Here is a 23,677-nt window from a genome sequence, read left to right as displayed (position 1 = left end):
ATTTTTTTTTAGAGAAAAAAAACACAAACAAAAACAAAAACAGGGCTGGCATCATAGTGGATCAGAGGTAAAAGAGCTTGCCTAGCAAACTCGAGAATAAAAACAAACTAAAACAAAAATAAAATAAAGCAAGCCCCAAAGAGACTGACCCAGCTGGACAGAACTGCTTTATTTATGTGGAGGGGGAGGGGAGCCAGCCTCACCACGTAGCCCAGTGGCCAAGGTTCGTACATTGGCGCGTGCCCGCGCGCGCGCACACACACACACACACACACACACACACACACACACACACACACACACACACACCAGAGTCAAAGCCTCACTGATGTACTGATCAGCACGCAGAGGTAAAACCTGTAACTGTGAGAGAAGACAGACACACACACACACACACACACACACACACACACACACAGTCACCAGAGTCAAATGCCTCACTGATGTACTGATCAGAGGTAAAGCTGTGACTATGACACACACACACACACACACACACACACGGACACACGGACACACAGAGTCACCAGAGTCAAATGCTTCACTGATGTACTGATCAGAACGCAGAGGTAAAGCCTGTGACTGAGAATACACACACACACACACACACAGTCACCAGAGTCAAATGCTTCACTGATGTACTGATCAGAGGTAAAGCTGTGACTGTGAGAACACCACACACACACACACACACACACACACACAGTCACCAGAGTCAAAGCCTCACTGATGTACTGATCAGAGGTAAAGCTGTGACTGTGAGCACACACACACACACACACACACACACACACACAGTCAAAGCCTCACGACGTACTGATCAGAGGTAAAGCTGTGACTGTGAGAACACATGAACACACACACACACACACACCAGAGTCAAAGCCTCACGACGTACTGATCAGAGGTAAAGCTGTGACTGTGAGAACACACGAACACACACACACACACACACACACCAGAGTCAAAGCCTCACGACGTACTGATCAGAGGTAAAGCTGTGACTGTGAGAACACACACGCACACGCACGCACACACACACACACACAGTCAAAGCCTCACGACGTACTGATCAGAGGTATAGCTGTGACTGAGAGCGCGCGCGCACACACACACACACACACACACACACACACACACACCAGAGTCAAAGCCTCACGACGTACTGATCAGAGGTAAAGCTGTGACTGAGAGCACACACACACACACACACACACACACACAGTCAAAGCCTCACGACGTACTGATCAGAGGTAAAGCTGTGACTGAGAGCAGCGGAGACGCCGCAGCACGCGTTCCCTCCCCCCGGAAATCCACCCACTTCGGACCCTGGGAAAGCCCTGAGGAAGTCTGAATAAGGCCAACAAAGCGAAGGAGAAGGAGGGCCACCCCCTCAGCAGTCTCGGAGAGCCTTTCTCAGAGGCGAACTCGCCCCCGAGCTCCCCTCCCTGAGCTCTCTTCCCCGCTACTCACCCCAGCCGACTCCTCGCGCAGACTCACGTGGACACGCACCCACAATCCTCCGCGAGACGCTTCGCCAGAACGGCACGCGAACGGGGCCAAACGACCTCCAGCGTCCTCCCTCTCGCAGAATGCTCTTCGTAGCCTTGCGCTTGCCGTACGCGTTCCGGCGCCTGCGCACGACCGCGCGCTTGCGCGGCTTGCTCGGCGGCGGGAGATGTTGAGGAGAGTTGGGATTCGCCGCTTCTGGCGGCTGCTTGGGACGCCTGAGATCTCCTCTGGGGATGGCGGCCGTCGGCAGGTCACTTCTGGTGTCCCTCCCTCCGGTGGGACCGTGTTTAGAGCCCTCAATATCTTCGACCGGGACCTGAAGAGGAAGCAGAAGAACTGGGCGGCCCGGCTGCCCGAGCCGATGAAGTTTGACTACTTGAAGGAGGAGGTGAGGCGGGGCGGGGGCCTGGGGCGGGGCGGGGGCCTGGGGCGGGGGTCTCCGGCGGGGCGGGGGCCTCCGGCGGGGCGGGCGCCGGGACCCCACTTCCGGCCCGGGAGCTCCTGCGGCGCCCCGCCGGCTTCACCTGTCTGCGTGGCCTGGAGCTGAAGCTTTGCCTCCGTGGCCTTCGACAGTTATCGCTGGAAGGCTGACATGCTATTCATTCATTCATTCATTCATTCATTCATTCATTCATCCAACTTAGCAAACATAGCTTGAGTTCATGGTATAGCCGGGTTCTCGCTTGACCCTTACCCTTAAAGGCTTTCAGGAAGTCGGAGGAGGACATAGGAGACTGACATAATCAGGGAAATGTCATTTCAGCTCAAGCATAGGAAGGTGAGGGGAAATGAAGGGATATTATTAGTGACGGTGATGCCCGGGCGGCGTGGTGAGACAACTAGCCAAGCCGAGATGAAAGGTGGCGGGAGCCTTCCTAAGAACAAGGAAAGACCAGGACAAAGTCCCAGAGACCCAGAGGACCTTGTTTGTAGGGGCCTGAGCGAAACTGCAGTGCAGAACTCAAATCCCGGTGGATATTTCTTCAGGGGAACAGCAAAACTGAAGTCAAGTATAATAACATTTTCCGAGCTAATGGAGCTAATGTTTTTGAGCTGCTACTTTGAACAAGTCAGTAGCCTGATGACAACTGACAGTGTGTCAGACCTCAGGAATCCTTACCTTCAAACAACTAAGAAGCTGATAAAGTCTATGGCAAAGATAGAAAGTCAACTTTATACATTGTGGGTATCCCATCGGCAACACACTGTACACACTATTCTGATCCTACCAGTTGCTGGTTTCCTTCTGCAAAGTTCATGATGTCACCTACTTAAGGAGATTTCCTTCCTGGCGCCACTCTTCTCCCACCCCACAAAAAAAACATTCGGATTACAACTTGACTGAAGCCTTGCCAATGTGCAGAATTATGATAGATGAGATACGATTCTGTGCGATCTTCTTTTAATAAACAAAAGTTACTGGTATAGGAATGATTGCAGAGTGACCATCACCTCTGAGAAAGTACTATTTTACCTCCTTTCTTACCAGAAGTAAAGGCAGAGTTCTGAACTGACAGGTCCCAGTGGCAACTCTGTGATGAGTAGAATGAGTAGAATATGGGGGATATTAGATGCCCACATCTTTGTTGATGAAGCTAGTCCAGTAAAAGGAGGTTTTGCATTGTGATCTCTTTTAGACTGGGATAGAATTTGGGTAATGGTGGACTTGGGTTTAGTTTCTTCTAATTTGCAAGTACCACTCGAAAAAGCTGTTCATTCAGGCCACTTGTAGTGGCACCTGCCTGTGCTCCTAGCTCTCAGGAGACAGGAGCAGGATTGTGAATTTGAGACCAGCTAAGTACACAGTGAAACATTTTCTCAAAAAAGAAAAAGAAAAATGAATATATTTTAAGATTAATTTCCCTGTTTTCCTCTAAAAATATTGTATTAAATTAAAAAAATTTCTCATAGTGTTCACTGATTTTGGATAGCAAGCACCATGAGTACCTAGAAAAATATGAGAGACTTTTGAGTGGCTGTAAGTTGTAAGGTGATCTGATTTGTATTTTAGGAAAAATAGGAGTTTCACAAAATTTGTGAGTGAATTTTTATTAACTGACCATTTTTGTATTGATCTGTAGTAAACCTTAGCTAACTAAGATGTTTTTCCTTTAACATGTCTTAAATTAATATATGTGAGCACTAATGTACTTATTATGTTCCTGTTAACTTTTCTTTCCCTTCTTTCCTTCCTTCCTCTCCCTCTCCCTCTCTCCTCTTTTCTCTCTCTTTCTTCCTCACTCCCTTCCTTCTTCTTCTCTCTTTCTCTTTCTTTCTCTCTTTTCCTCTTTCATTCGTTCTTTCGCTTTTGTGCAGGTCCTGGGGCTTGAACTCAGGGCCTTAGCTCTGTCCCTGAGCTTCTTTTGCTCATAGCTAGCCCTCTATCACAGGTCCACTTCTAGCTTTTTTGTGGTTAATCAGTGATAAAAGTCTCATGGACTTTTCCTGCCCCTGCTAGCTTCGAAATTAGATCCTCAAATCACAGCCACCTGAGTAGCTAGGGTTACAAGTGTGAGACACTGTTTTTTTTTTTTCCATATTTATGATCTTATATCACATAAACTTATCTAGGTGAAATTTGTATATGTGTATAGGCATATGTATATACTTATCCAGTCTTTATTAAATAATTTGCTTCATTAATTAACTGCTTAATTAAGTAATTTGCTTCAGATTATTTTCTGGTATATTTTATTATGTTTATATTTATTTATAAAGTAAGTTGCTGTGGAAAATAGAAAAAGGGATAAAAGGAAATACTTATATTAAATCTTTGTTGCATACTGGGGAAAAAAAGTGTTACTTCTTGTTCTTCTCAGTTTATTGATGCCATTGCTTTTTGTAATCTTTCAGGTTGGAAGTCGGATTGCAGACCGTATATATGACATAGCCAGGTAAATATTGGTATCACAATAAAGACATGCAAGATCCAAAAACAATGACATATGGTTTACAATTAAAAACATATATCATGTGTGCTTTAATAAAAGAAACATTAAATTTTGCAAATTAGTTTTAATTTTATGAACTTTTTTTGCTATATCTCTGGGCAGAATGCAGTCAAGTTTCCGTGATAGTGGCTAAAAGGATGTTATAAACATGAAGTGTTTGAGATTAAACTATTAGAGATGCCAGTTTAAAATATCCTTGCATTAATGTCCTATTAGAAAGTTATAGACCTGGAGATAAAACCCAGCCAACAATACAACACTTGCCTAGAATATGCATGTCTTCATCTCTTGATTGTAAGGAGACACAAACAGAAAAAAAGAGTCGTTTACTTTGTCAACACTGTTAGCTTTAAAAACTGATTTTGAAATGTCTTATTTGTGAGATTTGAGGCCCACTTAATATTATAGTCAGTGATAATAGCAACTAACTTTATTGAACAGTTATCCTGTGCTAAATATTTTACATGTACTATTTCATGTAATTATCACCAACTCTGAGAGACATAGTTAGCTTTTCCATTTTGTATATAAGGACACTGAAGAACCAACAAGTTTAAATCACCTACATAAGGTCATAGGACTAATAACTTGTAGGCCTAAAATTTGAACTCATGCCTTTCTCATTCCAAAACCTTATATACTTATAGTACTTATAACAGTACTATACTGTGTATGTTTATAATCAGTATGGGGCATTAGGTTTAAAAAAATGGCTGTGACCAAGTTTCTTCCATCTATCTGTTGGTGTTCTGTAATTTTGATGTACATTTTTAAAAAGAGTTGAACAGACTTTTTCTTCCAGTTTTTTAGGAGAAAAATTTTACTAGTAGATAAACTGTTAACTTTTCTGTCATAAATGACTTTATACCTATGGCCTAAAACTACATTTCTATACTGATTTAGTATGGAGTGATATATTTAGAGGAGATAGTATAATATGGAAGATAATTGTTCTGACTCAATTTATCATATTAATTGTTTCCTGTTGGTTGAAATACTTGAGTTGACATATTGAACACTCAGTTTTTAGTAAAATTTATCTGTTATTTTGGTGTTTGGCTTGTTGGTTTTTGTTTTGTTTTGTAAGTTTTAACCTTTTATTCCCCCTTGACACAGAGGACCAAATCCAAGACATTATATGGTTAGGCAAGTGCTCTGTCACTGAGTCTTTGAGAGTTCAAATTTAACATATTTCAGGTGAACATATCTAAGTGTTCTGACTCAACTAATTTAAGAAATAGGGATAATTACTAAGTTTTGATAAGTATGCCAGTTTTCTCAGATTAATTTACATGTTTTATTGAATTAAAATAACCTCATTAAGTCTGTCCTTTAAATCTATATCATGAGCCACTTTGTATAAACTGTTTTGTTTTGTTTGCAGTACTAGGGGCCTCACTGTGGTACAACATGAACACTAAAGCTTGTTCTATATAAGGTGCTATTTGAATGGATCAAACAGATCACTATAGACTTCTGATAGGTGTAGCTTATTAGACCAGGCAGCAAAGGCAGATGGTGTAACTTTCTGAACAATGTCTTGACTTAAATTATTTTTAATCTAAGAAAAATCATCTCTTAATTGTTTAATAAGCTGTATTACAGAAAAACAGTAAATTCTTTGATTTTCTTTTTTTTTTTTTTTTTTTTTAGAAATTTCCCCCTTGCTTTGGATGTTGGTTGTGGAAGAGGTTATATAGCACAGCATTTGAATAAGGTATATTTACTCAGTGACTTAATTTTTACTTTGTGACATAAAATTAGCTCCTTTTTTTATTGTTAATTATTAAATAGTCATAGTAAGGGGTTGCAGATCCATAAATCAATTTCTGAGTACAATGCTTCTTGACAATGTCACCTCTTTCTTCATTCTCCCCTATTTCTGCCTCCCATCCTTCCCACAAGTTACACAATTTATTTTTTAAATGGTGTACATTGAATATAATGACTGCATTTGTTCACCTTTCTCCATTCCTTTGCCCTACTTACCCCCTTCCCCCAAGAAAAAGGCAAAAGATGTTTCTACTTCATGGTATTCATTTTGATAAAGTGTACTTTAGTTGTATAGGTAAGCCTTGTTTAGTTGCCTAGTTCAGCCTTTGGATTCCTCCCCCAAGTGTACTCTCCTTTAGTCAGTTTGTATGTTAATGCATTGAGCACTGTAAAGGTTATCATGCTTAGTTGTATTTTACATATAGGTAAGATATTTGTGTACCATATCAGTATTATGCCAGAAAGCACTATTACAAAGCTGGAAAATCAATCTATGATTAACACCTTTTCCTTTAGAAATTTTAGTAATTGTTTCATTTGTTGCTGCATTTATAGGTTTCTTTGTCTTTGTACAATCTGATCAGCTTTAATTATTCCATTGCAGGAAACTGTTGGAAGGTTTTTCCAAACAGACATTGCAGAAAATGCGTTGGTAGGTAGCTTTTTAACACACCATTGGTTTCTGATCTCCCAGTTTGTTTTCTATTTCTTCAAAATGAACATAGTTTTATTTTCAGTCTGATTATAAATATAATACACATGAAAAATTAAACAGAATGATCAAAAAGAAAAATACCTCTAGACCTACCACTCAGAGGCAGCTACTAGTGACATTTGGTTTACATCTTTGCAGACATCTTTATCTTTTTCTCCCAACCCTCTCTCTCCCAGAAGGACAGTTTTATTATCTTCATGTACAGAGAAATCAACATTGTACGCTTAGCCTAGCTTAGTGGCCAGCTCCTTAGCCTTCACCTTTTCCAACTTGGCCATTCAGGCCACAGATTTTGGACCCAGGACATTGCCTCCCCAGTGACAAAGGATCCCATCATATCTGTCATTATAATTGGTCCTGATAACCTCCACCAGCTTTGCCAGAGGTCCTTTGTCTTCCAAGTTAACCTGAGTGAAAGCAACGGTGGTGTATGTTTTCCTGTGGATGAAGCACCCCAGCCTGGCCTTCCCCTTGATGTAGTAGGGAGCACCCATCTTGCGGCACAGGGCAGGCAGGAATACAACCAGCTTGATGGGGTCCATGTCATGTGCAATCACCACAAGCTGAGCCTTCTTGTTCTCTACTAAGGTAGTAACAGTCTTAGCCCCTGCTCAAAGGACTGGAGGTCTTTTAGTGGGGATGTCTCCCTTGCCAGCAGCTTTCTTTTCAACTCAGGCCAACAGTCTGCTGCTCCATCTCTGGCCTGTACTTAATGGGCCAGCTTAAGTAGCTGTGTAGCTGGTTGTCTGGCGGTTCAAGGCCTGGGAAAACTGGTTAATTGCGGAGGCACTTTCAGCCACTTGTAGAGGATTGCCCTTTGCCACTGCAGCTAGATGTAGCGGGGCCATTTGACAAAAGGTCCCTTTTAGGCTGGAAGTCCTGTCCAATGCCAAAGTTCTTAGGCCTTTTTTCAAACAGGATTTACTACCTTCTTGGCCTCCTGCTTTTTCATGACAGCAGGGGCCGGGACCACCTTCTTCCCCTTGACCTTCTTTTGGCATCTTGGGTGTCTGGAACAAGCTTATCTCCCATTAAAAAAAATAATATTGTGCTAATGTTCCTTGTATTGCAGAAAATTTCATACTTTTCTGTTAGTGAACACTGTGTATGAATGTACACAGTGACTTTTCAGATGGTTACAATATCTTCTAGTATGTGGATATCCCATGAATTATTTAGCTGAATTATATTTGACTATATATGTATAATTTTCTTAAAAAACAACAGGATGAAAATTTCTTTGTGATGCAACTATGTGTGATCTTTTTTCTACTTGGGAATGAATTCTTGTTATAGGATTTGTGGATTCAAGTATATTATACTTCCAATATACATCTTTGGATAGTCTGTAGAAAAATTGAATTATTTGAAAGTGGTTTGTCTTTTTCTCCTTGTTTTTTGTAACGCTGGATAAATCACTTCTGTGTTTGTCAATTTACTAGGCAAAAATTAGAAATAGCTTCATTTTGTGCAAGTTTCTTTCATTATTAGATCAAATATCTGTTAATGTCTTTTCACTATTGGTTTTTGGCCATTGGTATTTCTTCTGAGTTTTGTAAGCTGTTTTGTAACAAGCCTGTACTATATCCTTCTATGTCTTTTGCCTTCAACTTGTGTTTTAGCGATATCAGTCCTTCATCATATACATTGTAAATATTTCCCACAATTTGTGTTTATATCAGTGCCTTTTGGAAATTTTTATTTTATCTTAAAATATATCTTATCTTTTTATTATTTATATCTTTGAGTTGTTTTATCTAGGCTTTTAAAAATCTAAGTATAAAAGTATTCACCCACATTTTCATCTAATACTTGTAGTTTTAATTATTCTACTGAAGTTCTCAGTTTTGATGGATATTCTGTTTTGTTTTGTACAAATATCTGGCCAGTGTTTTCTGACTGATCTTCTGTATTATGTAAGATTTTTTGAGTACCTTATATTTTCTGTATACAAACTGACAAATAAGTAGACCATTAATTTCAGTTTAATAGCCATTGAGTCTACTTAGGCAAGTTTTTGATATTTAATTTCTTTGTCATTAGAAAAATTCCTTAGGAACAGATATTCCTACTGTCAGTGTTCTAGCTGATGAAGAATTCCTTCCCTTTCAAGAAAATACATTTGACCTGGTGGTTAGCAGTTTAAGGTTGGTAATCTATTTGTACTTTTAAAAATTATATATTATAAATAGGAAATTTATGGTATAAAATCTCATCAGATAGAGAAAATAGATAATACAGTAAATATTTTTTGAGTAACTTTTTAAGCGTTTTAAAAAATTACAGTTACTTTTAGTTTATAAACTGTTAAGATTTCTCTGGTGAAGAATTAAAGATCCTAGTAGAGATAATATGATGTGCTACCTCAACTTTTTTTCATCTTCAACTTTCTACCACTTGCTAAAACTCATTGGTGATAGAAGATTTTTTCCCCCTGTATAACTTAGCATTTTGGAATTGATCTTGATGGGGGCAGGAGTTTGAAATAGTATTCTGACTCTACCATTCAAATGTTAGCCTCCTCATCTAAAGCCATTTGGTAGGTAAGGAAAAGCTTGTATTTCCTTTTTCTTTATTCTTCTACATAAAAACATTGTCCTCAAAGTTACTTTTTTTTCTTCTTCTTCTTTTGCCAGTCCTAGGCTTGAACTCTGGGCCTGAGCACTGTCTCTGAGCTTCTGTTGCTCAAGGCCTGCACTCTACTATGTGAGCCACAGTGCCACTACTGGCTTTTTTGAGTAGTTTATTGGAGATAAGAGTCTCATGGAGTTTCCTGGCTCCAAACCACGATCAGCCTTCTGAGTAGCTAGGATTACAGGTGTGAGCCACCATGGCCTGTTTTGCAAAGCTATTTTTAACTTTTGTATTTTGTTTCTATGTTCTTTTACGTTTATTATGTGAACATGTGCTATGGATCTATTGAGTAGGGGGCAAATATAGGAGAAACAGAGCAAGAAGACTTGGAAAAATACAAACATGAATTCAGACAGGGATCCTGTCCTCAGAGAACTCTTAATCTAATAGAGAAGACATTCTTTACTATCTTATTTCTCTTGCCTTCTTACAGTCAAGTAGATTTTCTTCCAAAGGTACTTCATGCTCTCCATGTCCTTCATAACCTGTTTTTTTTTCTTTTTTTTTTTTTTTTTGTTGTTTGGTTGGCTAGTTTTTGCTGCTACTGAGACCTCCCTCCAAAAACCTTTTAGGGCTTGCTAAGCACCTGGTAGACCTCCAGTCACTTTTTGGGGTATGATCTTACTTTATGTACAGGCTGGACTTGGTACTGTGATCTTTCTACTTGTGTTTCCACTTGTTGCTGAGGTAATGGGCATGTGCCACTGTGCTCAGCCATTGTGCTTCTACTATAGTTGGTATGACAGGTGCATGTACTGCAACCCAGCCAATGATTGAGATGGGATCTCATAAACTTTTAAGCCCCAGATGGCCTAGACCTCTATCCCCTAGTCACCTCCAGGTAGCTAGGATTATAGTCTTGAGTCACCACTCCCAGCTGTCCCAATCCTTTGGATATTTAATTTGGGATGGCCAAACATCACAATAACCCTGAGCTTTGCTGGTTTTAGCACTGAAAAATCCAGTGTTTCAGAAAATTCTTCAGTCCTAGACAAACTTAAAAGAATGGGTTACTCTCTTTCCTTGTTTATAATTTCTTTTTTGAGTTTGTAATTTCTTCCCTAATTTGTATACTTCTGATAAAGTTTAGAAAAGTAGTCAACATTCTATTGTAAAATGGAAAACATGGTTCTTTTTTGTTTGGTTGGTTGCTTTGGGTCAGGTTCTCACTATGCAGCCCAGGCTATCTTTGGATTTGCAGTCATCATCCCCAGCCTACTTAGTGTTGAGGTTATAGCTATGCACCACCATGCCTGGCTGAAAACACAGAATCTTGATCTAAGGGAAAGACCTCTGGGCAGAGAATCAGAACTTGAGTTTCAACTGTAAATTTATCTGTTTTCTATTTGCAAGTAGCTAATTCTATTACTTTCAGTTTTGTAGATTTTCATACTAGTTAATTCTAATCTAAAGCAAATACATGTTTCTGTATTTTAGTTTGCACTGGGTAAATGACCTTCCAAGAGCACTTGAGCAGGTGAGAATTCATCTTTTGATTCTACTGTTCTATTATTATTATAAGCCGACAGCTGAGTGTGGTAATACATACCCTGTAATCCCAGCAGGCAGGAGGCTGAAGCAATAAGATTATGAATTCAAGGCCAGCCTATGGTACATGGACAGTTATTGGCCAGCCTCAGATACATAGTAAGACCTTGTCTAAAAAAAAAAATAAGGAACTATTTACTTAAAAGACTGACAATTCGAGAAAGATTAAATATTATTTTTTATAGGTTGGATATACTTGCCAACCTTTAACATGCAAAGATGTACATTGGGTGAGACTCTCCTCTTAAGAATCTTAAGAAATCTCTTAAAAGAAGTAAGTTTGGGGGTTGGGAATGTGGCTGAGTGGTAAAGTACTAGCCTTGAGCAAAAGAAGCTCAGGGACAGTACCCAGGCCCTGAGTTCAAGCCCCAGGACTGGCAAAAAAAAAAAGAATTTTTAAATGTATTTATGATTTTTGAATGTATTTATGAGAAAATTTAATTCATGTGCCAAATAATACTGATATAAGGCATGTTCTATATGGATTATTTTGAATCATAATTGCCTATAAATTGTCTATACTTGTTTTGTTTTTAGGTACTACTTAGCTTTGAATTTAGGGGCTTTCACTTTATAGGCCCGCAAGCCATGCCTCCAACACTACTTTTCCACTGGTTATTTCCAGGATAGATTCTTACTTCCTGCATTAGCACACGCCTGAGCCATGATCCACCTACCTAGGCTCCCTGTCTTTTGCTGTGATCATGTCTTTGCTTAGATCATAGACTCAGATTGCCTTGTCCAACTTCGCTCTGTGAAGATAACATCTTGATCACTTTTCTGCCCTGGCTAACCCTGAACCATGATCCTCAGCCTCCCATACAGCTTAGAATTAGTCTCTTACCACTGTGCCCAGCTATCAGTTAAGAGAGTTTTTTCTCAGCTTTTCTGCAAGAACTGGCCTAAACTTCAGTCCTATTCTCAGTCTACAAGTTAATGAACATTACAGGTATGAGCCACCAGTAACTAACTGGAAGCTTTTTTTGTATGTGTCAGTCCTGGGGCATGGACTCAAGGCTGGGTGCTGTTCCTGAGCTTTGTTGCTCAAGACTAGTGGTCTACTACTTGAGCTACAGCTCTGTTTCTGAATTTTTTGATACTTCACTGGAGGTAAGAGTCTCATAGGCTTTCCTGCCGGGACTGGCTTTGAACTATGATCCTCAGATCTCAGCCTCCTGAGTTGCTTAGAATTTTAAGCATGAACCACCTGTGCCTGGCTTGGAAGCTATTTATATTTATATCTTCCCCATTCTTTATATTTACAACAATTTAGTGTTAGGTAACTAATTTATAATAGGATAATTTACATTGTACTCAGTATACTCATTTCCAATAGTAGATAAATGTTTGTTAATTGACATTTATCACTGAACACATGTGGTCAAAAAAAGCAAAGATGACTGTGGCTTGGAGTTGCTTAGGAAAACTTTTTTAAGATGAAGGAATTACTTAAACCAAGCCTGGATTGGGGAAAAGGCATTCTAGGAAGAAAAATTTACAGCATAGGTGAGGAAGAGTTCAAGAGCCTCAGTAGCATAAAGATAAAAAGAGGAAATCTATTGAGGGGCTTCATTAAGTTAGAAGTCAAGATTTATTGGAAACATGTATAGGAGGGCTTGGTTACCAGATCAAGAAATTTATTCTTGATGCCATTCAGAGCTGTTGGAGAACTTCAAGATAAAGTGATAAGATTAAAAAGCTTAATTCCCTGCATGCTGTAGTGGCTTACACCTGTAATCCTAGCTACTCAGGAGATTTGTATATTGAGAATTGCATTTCAAAGCCAGCCCTAGCAGGAAAAAGAGTGAGACTCTTATCTCCAATTTAATCACCAGAAAGCTAAATCTTAGGCACTTGGTATAATAATAAAAATAGAGTTTGATGACCAGAGAAGGAAATAAAACTAAAGAGGCATAAGGGAAGAAGCCAAAGATTTTAGTGGTTTGCTTTGTAATTGCTTTAGAATATATTAAATACAAATTGAAGACAGTGCTTTCTTAGAAATGCTGGTCAAATGGTTAGAGTGCCAAGTAAAGCTGAGCAAGCTCAAGGGCCTGAGTTTAAGTCTTGGTACCAGCAACCAAAAAAAGGTCCCCTAAAACCACCCCCAAGTTAAAAAAATAAAACTTGATTTGAGTTCTGATTAACTTTACAATTCCACCTTCATCTTCACTAGTTATACATTGTAGTCTAAGAATATTGCTGAGTAAAAATTTGTGATTCTGGAATTTAATCTGGCCACAAGTTTGCCAAGTTATTTAGGTTTTTGTTTGTTTCAAAGCTGGAAAACATTTTTCTTAAAGAAAATTTATGTGTTACTAAGTAAATGCTGGGACTCATAATGGTTTCTCTGTGGATTCTTTTTTGCACAAGACAAGCAAGTGTAATGGTTTAACACAATACTTGTTAAGCTCACAATTTTGTGGGCTGGAATTAGGAAATTCTTTTGGATCTGGCTTGGCTCACTCCTAAGTCTGTTGTCAATTGCCAGATTGGGTGCTGGCTGGTTTACCTTGGCTTCAGCTGAGACAACTGGCCAATTTCTGAAATTGCTTCATGTGCCTGATAACCTCTGCCAGCTAGCTTAGGCTTCTGCACAGCATGGTAGCTGAGCAGGGCTCTAAGAGAGCAGGTGAAAGCATGCAAGGCCATTTGAAAATTAGATTGAAACTGATACTCTCACTTGTACTTACTCTTTGGGCCAAAGTCAATCATGAGACTGTTCCAAACTCCGAGGAGAAGGGAAATAAACTCCCATCACTTGGTAAGAGTTGTAACAAAATGATAATGACATTTCACAGGTCAGAAACAAGGATCAGATTGGGGGTTTTACAGTCTGTCACACGTTAATTTTTGTCTTTTTAAATCTTTTTAAATATATATATATATATTTTTTTCATTGTCTTTATGTGGTTATACAAAGTGGTTACCATTCACCATTAAAAAAAAAAAACATAATGTAACATTCTTATAGCTGCTACTGGTGAGTGTATTGCCTGTCTATTACAACTACATCCTACAGCAATGACTTTGAGATATTACATATTAGGTTATCTGATTATTTTGGCAAAATAAGATTGATAGTCAAAGTATCAACTTAGGTATGATTATGTTCTTTTGATATTTTTAATATATAAAATTTTGAATAGTACTATTTTGTATTTATTGCAGATTCATTATGTTTTAAAACCAGATGGAGTGTTTGTTGGTGCAATGTTTGGAGGCGACACGCTCTATGAACTTCGGTGTTCACTACAGTTGGCAGAGACCGAGAGGGAAGGAGGGTTTTCTCCACATATTTCTCCTTTCACTGCTGTTAATGACCTAGGACATCTGCTTGGGAGAGCTGGCTTCAATACGCTAACTGTGGTAACTATCAAGAGAATCAAGTAATCCATTTTAATCACACTGTTCAGAAGCAACTTTTCATTTTAAAGGTAGAAAACTATACATATTAGACATGTGGGGCATTTTCTCTTGCTAGTGCTCTCCTTTTTTTTTTTTTTTTTCTTATTCCAGACAAGCTTTTATTGACCAGGTTTAGTATACATAAATACAACTCGATTGACTTCAGACAGGAATGTAAAATTTTTATTATTCGGTACTAGAGTAAGCAGCTCAAAAAAAAAAGTATTATAATTGGATACTGTTTTCCAAAATAAGGGTTAGTATAATATAGCTAGAGCATTGCAGATGATGGTAAAAACTGGTTATCTACAAGGGCATTTATAGTACTACTTCCCACCACCAGCACCCCTAAGCTGAAGTAGTACCACATGCATTCTCTGTGCCTAGTGGTAGTTTTGTACTTCACTAGGACAAGAAGGTTCCAAAAAGAATATTGTCAGGACATAGTGCAAAAGAAGCATTTGGTACAGTGATGGGATAGGTGTGCTGTGGGTAAAGCTTGAATCCTCTTCCTGCCCTTTGACCAACTAAAGGAATTCATTTGGTATACTTCACCTTCCTAAGCATGTTTCTTTTTAAAATGCAAATATATCTAACCTCAGGTGGCTGTTTATGTTAAGTGCGATAAAGAGTACAAAGTACCTGGACTATGGTATATGTTCCGTCATAATAGCTTCTGTTTCTTTCTTTTCCCCATTCTTTTTTTTTTTTTTTGGTGGGGGGGGTGGTCCTGGGGCTTGAACTCAGGGCCTGGGCTCTGTCCCTAAACCTCTCTGTGCTCAAGTCTATTGCTGTACCACTTGAGCCACAGTGCCACTTCTGGCTCTTTCTGTTTATGTAGTACTGAGGAATCCGTGCCAGCAAGCACTCTACCACTAAACCACATTCCCAGTCCTTGACCATTAAATTTATTCTGTGAAATATATATACTTTTTCTGAAGTACTATATTAATGTGTCCTAATTTATTTTCTAAAAATTCCTTTCCATAATGATGGAGGTGATTATGATTAAGATGTATTTTACACATAAATGGACTTGTTAAATGAATCCATCTTGCTGTGCTCCCGTGGCTCACACCTGTAATCTTAGCAACTCAGGAGGTGGGATCATGGTTCTAAGCCAGCCTGGGCAGAAAAGTCCCTGTGAGGCTCTTATCTCCAGTTAACCACTCAAAAACTGGAAGTAGCACTATGGCTCAAAGTGGTAGACCACTAGCCTTGAGCAAAAGAACTCAGGGACAGCACCCAGGCCCTGACTGAGTTCAAGCCTTAGGGCTGATGACAAAAAAAGAGAGAGAGAGAGAACCCCTCTTTTACAACTAACGAATTTAAAAAATAAAATAAAAATTATCCCAAAACTTACATTTAATTAAGCATATAGGTTTATGTTGTATGTGTTGTTTACACTGCAATTTTTTGAAGTGAAGCAAACTAAATTAATGTATAGTTGGTTTTATACTAATGTGACCCTCTTAATTAGCTGGTGGTCTAAATTAAGTTCATTTTCTTTTAGAATAAAACTTCCAGACTATTACATTAATAGAAAGCTGTGGAGGTGGTTCATCTTAATTTAAATAAGGCTTTTGACAAATTTATTGTGATAATTTTTGGTGGAGATGGTGATATTTTTTTGAAGAACTGTATCTAAAATATCTTGCTAATTTCTAGAAGAGATTTTATTTTTAATCTTAAGATTTCTCGTGTGTGTGTGTGTGTGTGTGTGTGTGTGTGTGTGTGTGTGTGTCTGTGTGTGTGTGTGTCTGTGTCTGTGTCTGTGTCTGTGTGTGTGTGTGTCTGTGTGTGTCTGTGTGTGTTCCTTACCAAGAACTTTTGAAAACAGTTTGTTAATGTATAATAGTGTATAGCGTATAAATGAAATGGTCTTGGTTAAGGTCCATTTTAAGAAATGTCCATTACTAGAGAAATTATTTATTTTTATTTTGTGTATATGTATCAGACCTAGGGCTTGGACTCAAGGCCTTGGTGCTGTCTGTGAGCTTATTTGAGCAAAGCCTGTGCTCTACCACTTGATCTACAGCTCTACTTTGGGCTTTTTAGTGTTAATTGAAAATAAGATTCTCACAGGTTTTCCTGACTGGGCTGGCTTTGAACCATGATCATCAGATCTTAGCCTTCTGAGGAGCAGTGATGATAGACATGAGCTACTGGTACCTAGCTGAGAAATGGTTTTCATTAAAAAGCATATATATAACCTGGCCTATGTGTATGACCAAGACAAGAAAAGAATGCTGTAAACTGTCTGTATAGAGAAAGAATGAGATAGAGCAAGGTCTAAAGTAAAAAGAAACCTCTTCCTGACTTCTGACACTTTGTCCTTCTCTCACAGTGTTTATTATTTTATATTTTTATTCAAAATAGTCCCAATAGACCAGCATACAGTAATGTTATTGAAACATAATAATATGACAGTTTCTAAATGTGTGTTTTCTTTTTTCATATGTATCATAGAGATCTGTAGACATAGCTCCCTCATTCTTTTAGATTTCAAGCCTGACACTCTACCCCTTGAACTACTATTTTTTTTTGGTTGGTTGTGGGTGCTGTCCTGAGCTCTTCAGCTGAAGGCGAGCGCTCTACCACTTGAGCCCCAGCGCCACTTCTAGCTACCTCATTCTTGAAAAAAATTTTTTTAAATAAATATATGATTTTTTCTTGACTAGACACTTTTTTTGGTTGTTGTTGTCTCAGCTGATGCTTTACTACTTGAGCCATATCTCTAGCCAAGCATTATGCTGGATATTTTGGAGATGGAATTTCAAAGACTGTTCTGCAATCCTTCAGATCTGTTTACTGAGTAGCTAGGGTTATACACATGAGCCACTGGCACCAGGCCAAATAGATGTTCTTTGTTCAATCAACCTTTTAATAATGACATTTAGATTTATTTAGGACCAATCTCCAATATAGACAAATTTTTATATCTTAGCATGTAGCCCGTAAAATTTTATCAAATCACTGTGTCCAGGGAAATGTAGTTATGACATGTAAAGATCAGAATTTTCAAAGATTTGACCAAGAGGGTGATAGTTCATAGGATACAGAATAGAGGTATACTGTGTTGTTCCATGGGTAGAACTTGAGCCAGTTGATAGAATTTTAGGGAGATTTTTCTCCCAGTATGGAGATTATGAAGAATATAATTTAAAAACAAAAAACTGCCAGCTACTGGTCGCTCACCAGCTAGCTACTCAGGAGGCTGAAATCTGAGTGTTGAGGTTTGAAGCCAGCACTATACGTTAAGTTTGTGACACTGTTATCTTCAATTAACCACCCTAAAAGCTGGACTTAGAGACGTGACTCAAGTGGTAGAGTGCCAGCCTTGACCAAGAATGCTAAGGACCCTGAGTTCAAGCCCAGAATGGGCACAAAAAATTGTTTTTCAAAAATTCTAGAGCTTGAAGTATAGTTCAGTTTTAGATTGCTTGCCTAGAAAATGAAAGGCCCTACTTAACTGGAAAAGAGGGGCTAGAGAGTTAGGGGAAGAAGACAGACAGGAGGGAAGGAAAACAAAACAAAAATTTCTTGGTTTTCATGGGAGATTGCCAATCCAGGCCCTTTTTAAATTTGAATTTTTGTGATGAATGTCAAATGAATATTATCTTTCTTTTTAAATAGGACACTGATGAAATTCAAGTTAATTATCCTGGAATGTATGAATTAATGGAAGACTTACAAGGTAAGGCATTTTAAAGGATTTTTAAATTCCATTTAAGGGACATTTGAGTCCACTCTGGTGAGCACCAGGGTGAGCACTGGGGACCCATTCATGAGAAAGGAGACTGTCTTCACAAAGCTTATGATATACAGTAGAGAAGGCAGAACATTAGGCAGCTATCACGAACTATTAACTTAGAATTGTGGTCAGGCCATGAAGTATAGGCACATATTTATAAAAGTTTCTCAAAGGTTGGCAGGACTTTCCTAAAGGATACAGTTGAAGATGGAAGAACACTTTGGTAACTTCATCTAGCAATAACTTCATCTAGCAATGCTTGACATCTCACTTTGAGGCATAAAAAAATAGTTGGGTAAGTTTAGTCAATAGGATAGATTCTGATCTAAGAAACCTTTCCAAAGAAATCTTGTTTGAAGAAGTTGGGACTAAGCTGTGTTCTAAAGAAACAAAGATAAGTTACCTGTGCAGAAAAGGCAGGGAAGTGAGCCCTATGCAAAAGCAGCCTATGCAAAGACCCTTAATAAGAAAGAACACGGCAAGATTGGAAAGAAGAGCATTTTAGCAAGGTGTTTAGCAGAAACACTAGGGAAGTGTCGAATTACCTGAACCAAGAGAAAAAGAAGTTTCAGAGCCAGAGGAGGACTTGAAATGCAAAAGTAGCATAAGCCAGATGCTAAAACCTCTACAGAGCAGGGAGTAATTAGCCTTCAGAACAAACAGAAGTAACCTACCTAAGATTATGGAATTGATATAGCCAAAATGTTAATCTGGGCAAGCAACCTAATTCATGTCCTGAAATCTCTAATAGAGAAAGTCAGAGTTTGGGAGACTTTCAGGTGGGTTGCTTTGCTGACTGGAAAATGATATCACTTCTGATTGATTTTTGGTATTTTACATTTGAGTAATACCTTTTCTCTCCCTGTTTGTAGTATGTCTCATTTAAGTTGCCATTATTATTAATTCGCAGAATAAAAAAGTCCAGAATGTTGACCTAATTTTACAAAACAAGTTACATATCATCTGATGAATGCATGAGAAATTTTCGAGGCTTTCACAGTAGTTTTAAGGTAAGTTCAGTTACATTTTTTTAAGGCAATACTCAGTATTGTTCCACTAGTAAACCCTAATAAGCTCTTGATTTTGTTTTTAATAAGCCATTGAACTTTACCTTAAAACCACTGTGACAGTCTTGTTACCTGCTGGCTGGATTTTTCTGTTATCCCAAGCCCAGGTTGAACCAGAAATCACAAATTTTTTTTTCCCCCTGGTCCTGAGCCTTGACCTCTGGGCCTGGGCACTGTCCCTAAGCTGCTTTTGCTCAAGGCTAGCATTCTACTTCTTGAGCTATGGCACCACTTCTGGTTTTTTCTGTGATTAACAGTCTCATGGAATTTAGAGCTGGCTTTGAACAAAAGTCCTCAGATCTCACCCTTCTGAATAGCTAGGATTACAGGCTTTACAATTTTTTTTTTTGTAAGTCATTCTCAATGAGGTTTCACCATGATATACTATGAAGTTTGATTCCATTTTAAAGATGGAAAAACAGGTAACAGGTTAATGGGGATTAAATCACTTTGTCCCAGGCTACATAAGATTGTAATCCCAAAGTCTAGATTCTTTTCACTAGAAGAGTAGACTCTAGAAGCAGTTACTGCCTGTGCTTATAGCCATGCTCTTGAATTTCTCTATGAGCTGAGAGTTATACCTGCAGATAGTGTATGTGTAACTACCCTAATTAACATGTCTGTCTAAATACTGATGCTTTAAAGGAATTTTAAAGTCTCTTCTTTATCACATATTCACTCTGTGTGTGTGTGTATATTTGTGTGTGTATATTTGTGTGTGTGTGTGTGTGTGTGTGTGTGTGTGTGTGTGTGTGTGTGTGTATGGGCGCGTGCGCACGTGCAAGCTTGAACTCAAGGCCTAGGTGCTGTCCAAGAATTTTTTGTTTCTTGTTTTTTTGCACAAGGCTAGTGTTCTACCATTCCAGCCACAGCTCTACTTGTGGCTGGGTAACTAATTGGAGATCAAAGTGTCATGGACTTCTTTGCCTGAGCTGTTTTTCAGCCATGGTCCTCAGAACTCATCCTGTTGAGTATCTAGGATTACAGGCATGAGCCACTGATACCCAACTTGTACATTTTTTAAAAAATTAAGTCTGTTTTTTTCTCTTTTTTTTTTTTTTTGCTTATGTGGTGCTGGGGAATTGAACCCAGGGCCTCATGCATGCAAGGCAAGTGCTCTACCACTGAGCCACCTTTCCAGTCTGGTTTTTATCAGTGATGTTTATCTAATGAGTAAGTGGGCCCAAGCAGTAAGAAGTTGAGCAGAAACTAAAACATCACATCCATCATCAACAGTAGACTCTTCCAGTGTTAGTCCCTGTTTACTTTGAGGCATTATGAAATTTATGCTATAAAGGAGAATGTTTAAAAAGTAAATTATAGGATGGTCTGAAGTATTAGCACCAGAAACCTTTAGGAGTCATTTAATTTTGGACACCTTCAAGATCCAAAGTGCTTGATCGAGTTGACCAATTTATTCATGATATAAAGAATAAACTCCACAATTTTCTTCATGTATATGTTATTAATTCAGATATTAAACTCACAAGGTACAGAAAATTGAGTTCAAAATTAGAGATGTACTATTTTAGAGAATAATAAGAATCTTTCAAGTTGGAGAAAAGGAACAGGGTGAGTTGTTGAAGCTAATTCATTGACTTTATAAAACTATTAAAAACTTGGTAGAGTATTATTTTTAACCCATTGAATGGATACTGTAGAGTTTATTCTTGATTGTGAAAGTAGAAATACAAAGGAAGAAAATGGCAATCCTGTAATAAAGTTTAATATAAAGAATACTGTCTAATGAGTCTTCCAAATTTCACATGTATACATTCATGGCTTTATGTATTACATTTATGGCTTAGGAGTTAGGCACTTTGTCACTGTCCTGTCATCCCTTAAAGAACATAACTAAGCTGGGTACCAGTGGCTCATCGCTATACTCTTAACCTACTCAGGAGCCTAAGATCTAAGCATCATGATTCAAAGCCAACTCAGCCAGAAAAGTCCATGAGACTTTATCTCTAAACAATAAAATGCCAGACTGGTAGTGCCAGCTGTGAGCAAAAAGAAGCTGAGCAAGAACAGAAAACCCTTAGCTCAAGCCCCAGTATTCTTACACACACACACACACACACACACACACACACACACACACACACACACACACACACACACACACACACACACACACACACACACACACACACACGCGTAATAATAATAAAAACCTACAACTAAAAGGTATTAAATGTGGCACCTATGTATATAAAAAGGCACTGTCAATACTGATGACTCACCTAGGGATCAGTCATATTGCATTTGACTACCTGGCTTGCTTTTATTTATTTATTTTTTGGGGTCCGGTCGTGGGGCCTGAACTCTGGGCCTAGGCGCTGTCCCTCAGCTCTTCAGCTCAAGGTTAGCGCTCTACCACTTGAGCCACAGCGCCACTTCCAGCTTTTTTCTTTTTGTTTATGTGGTGCTGAGGAATCGAACCCTGGGCCTCAGGCATGCAAGGCAAGCACTCTACCACGGATCCACCTTCCCAGCCCCAACCTGGCTTGCTTTAAATTGATGCTACCAAGCAAAACATGATGCAGCTTCCCTTCTAAAATGTGACTTCTTTGCCTGTCGTAATTCCCTTTGAGATGCTTCAAGTAGTTTTGTTTCAGAATCACTAACAATGCTAGCTGAATGAGATTTCTTAGGTTACATGAAGATACTGTAGATGGATATATTGAGATCTATTAACTCTGTTATTGAGCTCCTTGGGGCATTTGTTGTATTCTCTCAAATTGCCTGTAGTGTATTTTTAGGTATGGGTGAAAGTAACTGTTCTTGGAATAGAAAAGCCTTGCTGCATCGAGACACAATGCTGGCAGCTGCAGCCGTTTACAGAGGTAAGGAGACTGCCCCTCCTTCCATCCAGGCATCACTGAGGACCTCAGGCTCTGCCATGTTAACTCCCTTAACATTACCAGTGCTTTTTCTTTGCCTGTTTATGTGCCATCAGATATCATGTCCTTCCTATAGGTTTTTATCTTTTTTACATGCACACTTTATTTCCTTACTGTTCAGCATATCAGTATTAAGAATTTTTCATGTGAGGTATTCTCAGAATCTTAAAGTTATCCAAGTAACCCATTTCTCTTGGAAGAAGTAGATTGAGTAGATGATTTTTTTCCTCATGGATTTTTTCAGACTTGAATCATTATTTGCCTCTATAGAAATGTACGGAAATGAGGATGGCTCGGTACCTGCCACATACCAGATCTATCACATGATAGGATGGAAATACCATGACTCTCAGGTAACATTATTAAGGCATCACTTTTCTTTATGAGTTTACGTTTTTGTTTATTTTTCATTGTTTACTTAAGATTTTTATTATATTCAACAAGACTAAATAGAGTTAAACAGAGCTGTAATAATCTATTTTCTAATAATTTTCATCTTTATTGTTATTTCCAGGCAAGACCAGCTGAAAGAGGTTCTGCAACTGTGTCGTTTGGAGAGCTAGGAAAACTAAATAATCTCATGTCACAGGGGAAAAAGTCACAATAAATATTTTATGCAATGTTTATGTATTCCAGAATTTTCATCAGAAAAGAGTAGCTCTCACAAATGAAATATTAGAGCCTGAAGCTATCTGTAAGTTATTTAGTAGCAAACTTTTTTCTTATTGTGAAAATAAGTAGCAAACTTTTAAGTGATTAGAATAACCTAGTACTACATTTATATTTAGTAACCATTTCACATTCATGTTATTTTTATTTTCATAAGGATGCTGCTATCTAATGATGTGGATGTCTTTATTTTTTTGCAAATCCAGCCTAAAAGCAAAGAAAATATTTTCCTGAAGGCTCACAAATATATGTTCCCATGTAGATAGAAAAACAGTGCTTATGCTGACATTTTGTACTTTTTCCCTGTTCTGGTCTTTTGTTATTTCTGTGGGAGGAGCACAGCCGTGCACATTAGGAGAGAAACAAATTGATAGGTTCCTTAGAGTTCTGACTCATTTAGAATAACTGTAGTAAGGCACGTAAGCCAAAATTATTTATCTCAGTGTTGTTGTCTTTGTCTTGAAGAGGAGCAGAGGACTCTTTCTCCAAAGCTCCTCTGTAGTTTTAGACTTTGAAAGCATATGAATCTTCATTGAATCCCCTTCTTGTCCTCTTTTTCTGCCCCTCTTTTTTGAGATAGAATTTTGGTTTTTGTTTGTTTTTCCCAGTGCCAGGGTTTGAACTCAGGACCTCATATTCTCTTGTTGCTTTCTCATCTGGCACTCTACCACTTTAGTCATGCATTCAGCCTGGCTTTTTTAGAAATGGAATCTCATGGACTTTTCTGCTGTGGCTGGCTTCAA

At 38.5% G+C, this 23,677-nt stretch overlaps 2 protein-coding genes and 1 pseudogene across 9 annotated transcripts in view; 1 reads left to right on the top strand and 2 right to left on the bottom strand.

The window, feature by feature from the left end:
* Esf1 (ESF1 nucleolar pre-rRNA processing protein homolog) overlaps window positions 1–1,562 on the bottom strand; it is a 61,016-nt gene extending 59,454 nt beyond the window's left edge. For all 3 annotated transcript variants that reach the window (XR_011368720.1, XR_011368721.1, XM_070006729.1), the window contains exon 1: window positions 1,474–1,562. The gene's annotated coding sequence lies outside the window, so the exon portion shown is untranslated. The remainder of the gene's footprint in view (window positions 1–1,473) is intronic.
* A 101-nt stretch (window positions 1,563–1,663) lies between these two features.
* Ndufaf5 (NADH:ubiquinone oxidoreductase complex assembly factor 5) lies at window positions 1,664–22,891 on the top strand. Of its 6 annotated transcripts, XM_070006724.1 has the most exons (11): window positions 1,664–1,900; window positions 4,366–4,406; window positions 6,117–6,180; window positions 6,841–6,888; window positions 8,995–9,098; window positions 11,023–11,062; window positions 14,305–14,502; window positions 18,178–18,238; window positions 22,125–22,208; window positions 22,536–22,618; window positions 22,780–22,891. In XM_070006724.1, exons 1-11 carry the CDS (start codon window positions 1,679–1,681, stop codon window positions 22,870–22,872), a joined length of 1,038 nt encoding a protein of 345 aa, XP_069862825.1. In that variant the 5' UTR covers window positions 1,664–1,678; the 3' UTR covers window positions 22,873–22,891. The 6 variants fall into 6 exon arrangements, 4 of the variants coding, with proteins under 4 accessions (XP_069862825.1, XP_069862826.1, XP_069862827.1 ...); XR_011368718.1 differs by lacking the exons at window positions 22,536–22,618; window positions 22,780–22,891 and adding an exon at window positions 19,206–19,305 and having other exon boundaries at window positions 22,125–22,206; XR_011368719.1 differs by lacking the exons at window positions 22,536–22,618; window positions 22,780–22,891 and adding an exon at window positions 19,206–19,305 and having other exon boundaries at window positions 22,114–22,177.
* Window positions 7,176–8,947, bottom strand: LOC138816770 (large ribosomal subunit protein eL8 pseudogene; annotated as a pseudogene).
* Window positions 22,892–23,677: the final 786 nt, after the last annotated feature.

This window comes from Dipodomys merriami, unplaced genomic scaffold (assembly GCF_024711535.1).
Source record: "Dipodomys merriami isolate MVZ:Mamm:240054 unplaced genomic scaffold, mDipMer1.0.p SCAF_7, whole genome shotgun sequence".
NCBI classification, from domain to species: domain Eukaryota; kingdom Metazoa; phylum Chordata; class Mammalia; order Rodentia; family Heteromyidae; genus Dipodomys; species Dipodomys merriami.
This window is presented reverse-complemented; position numbering and strand designations above follow the sequence as displayed.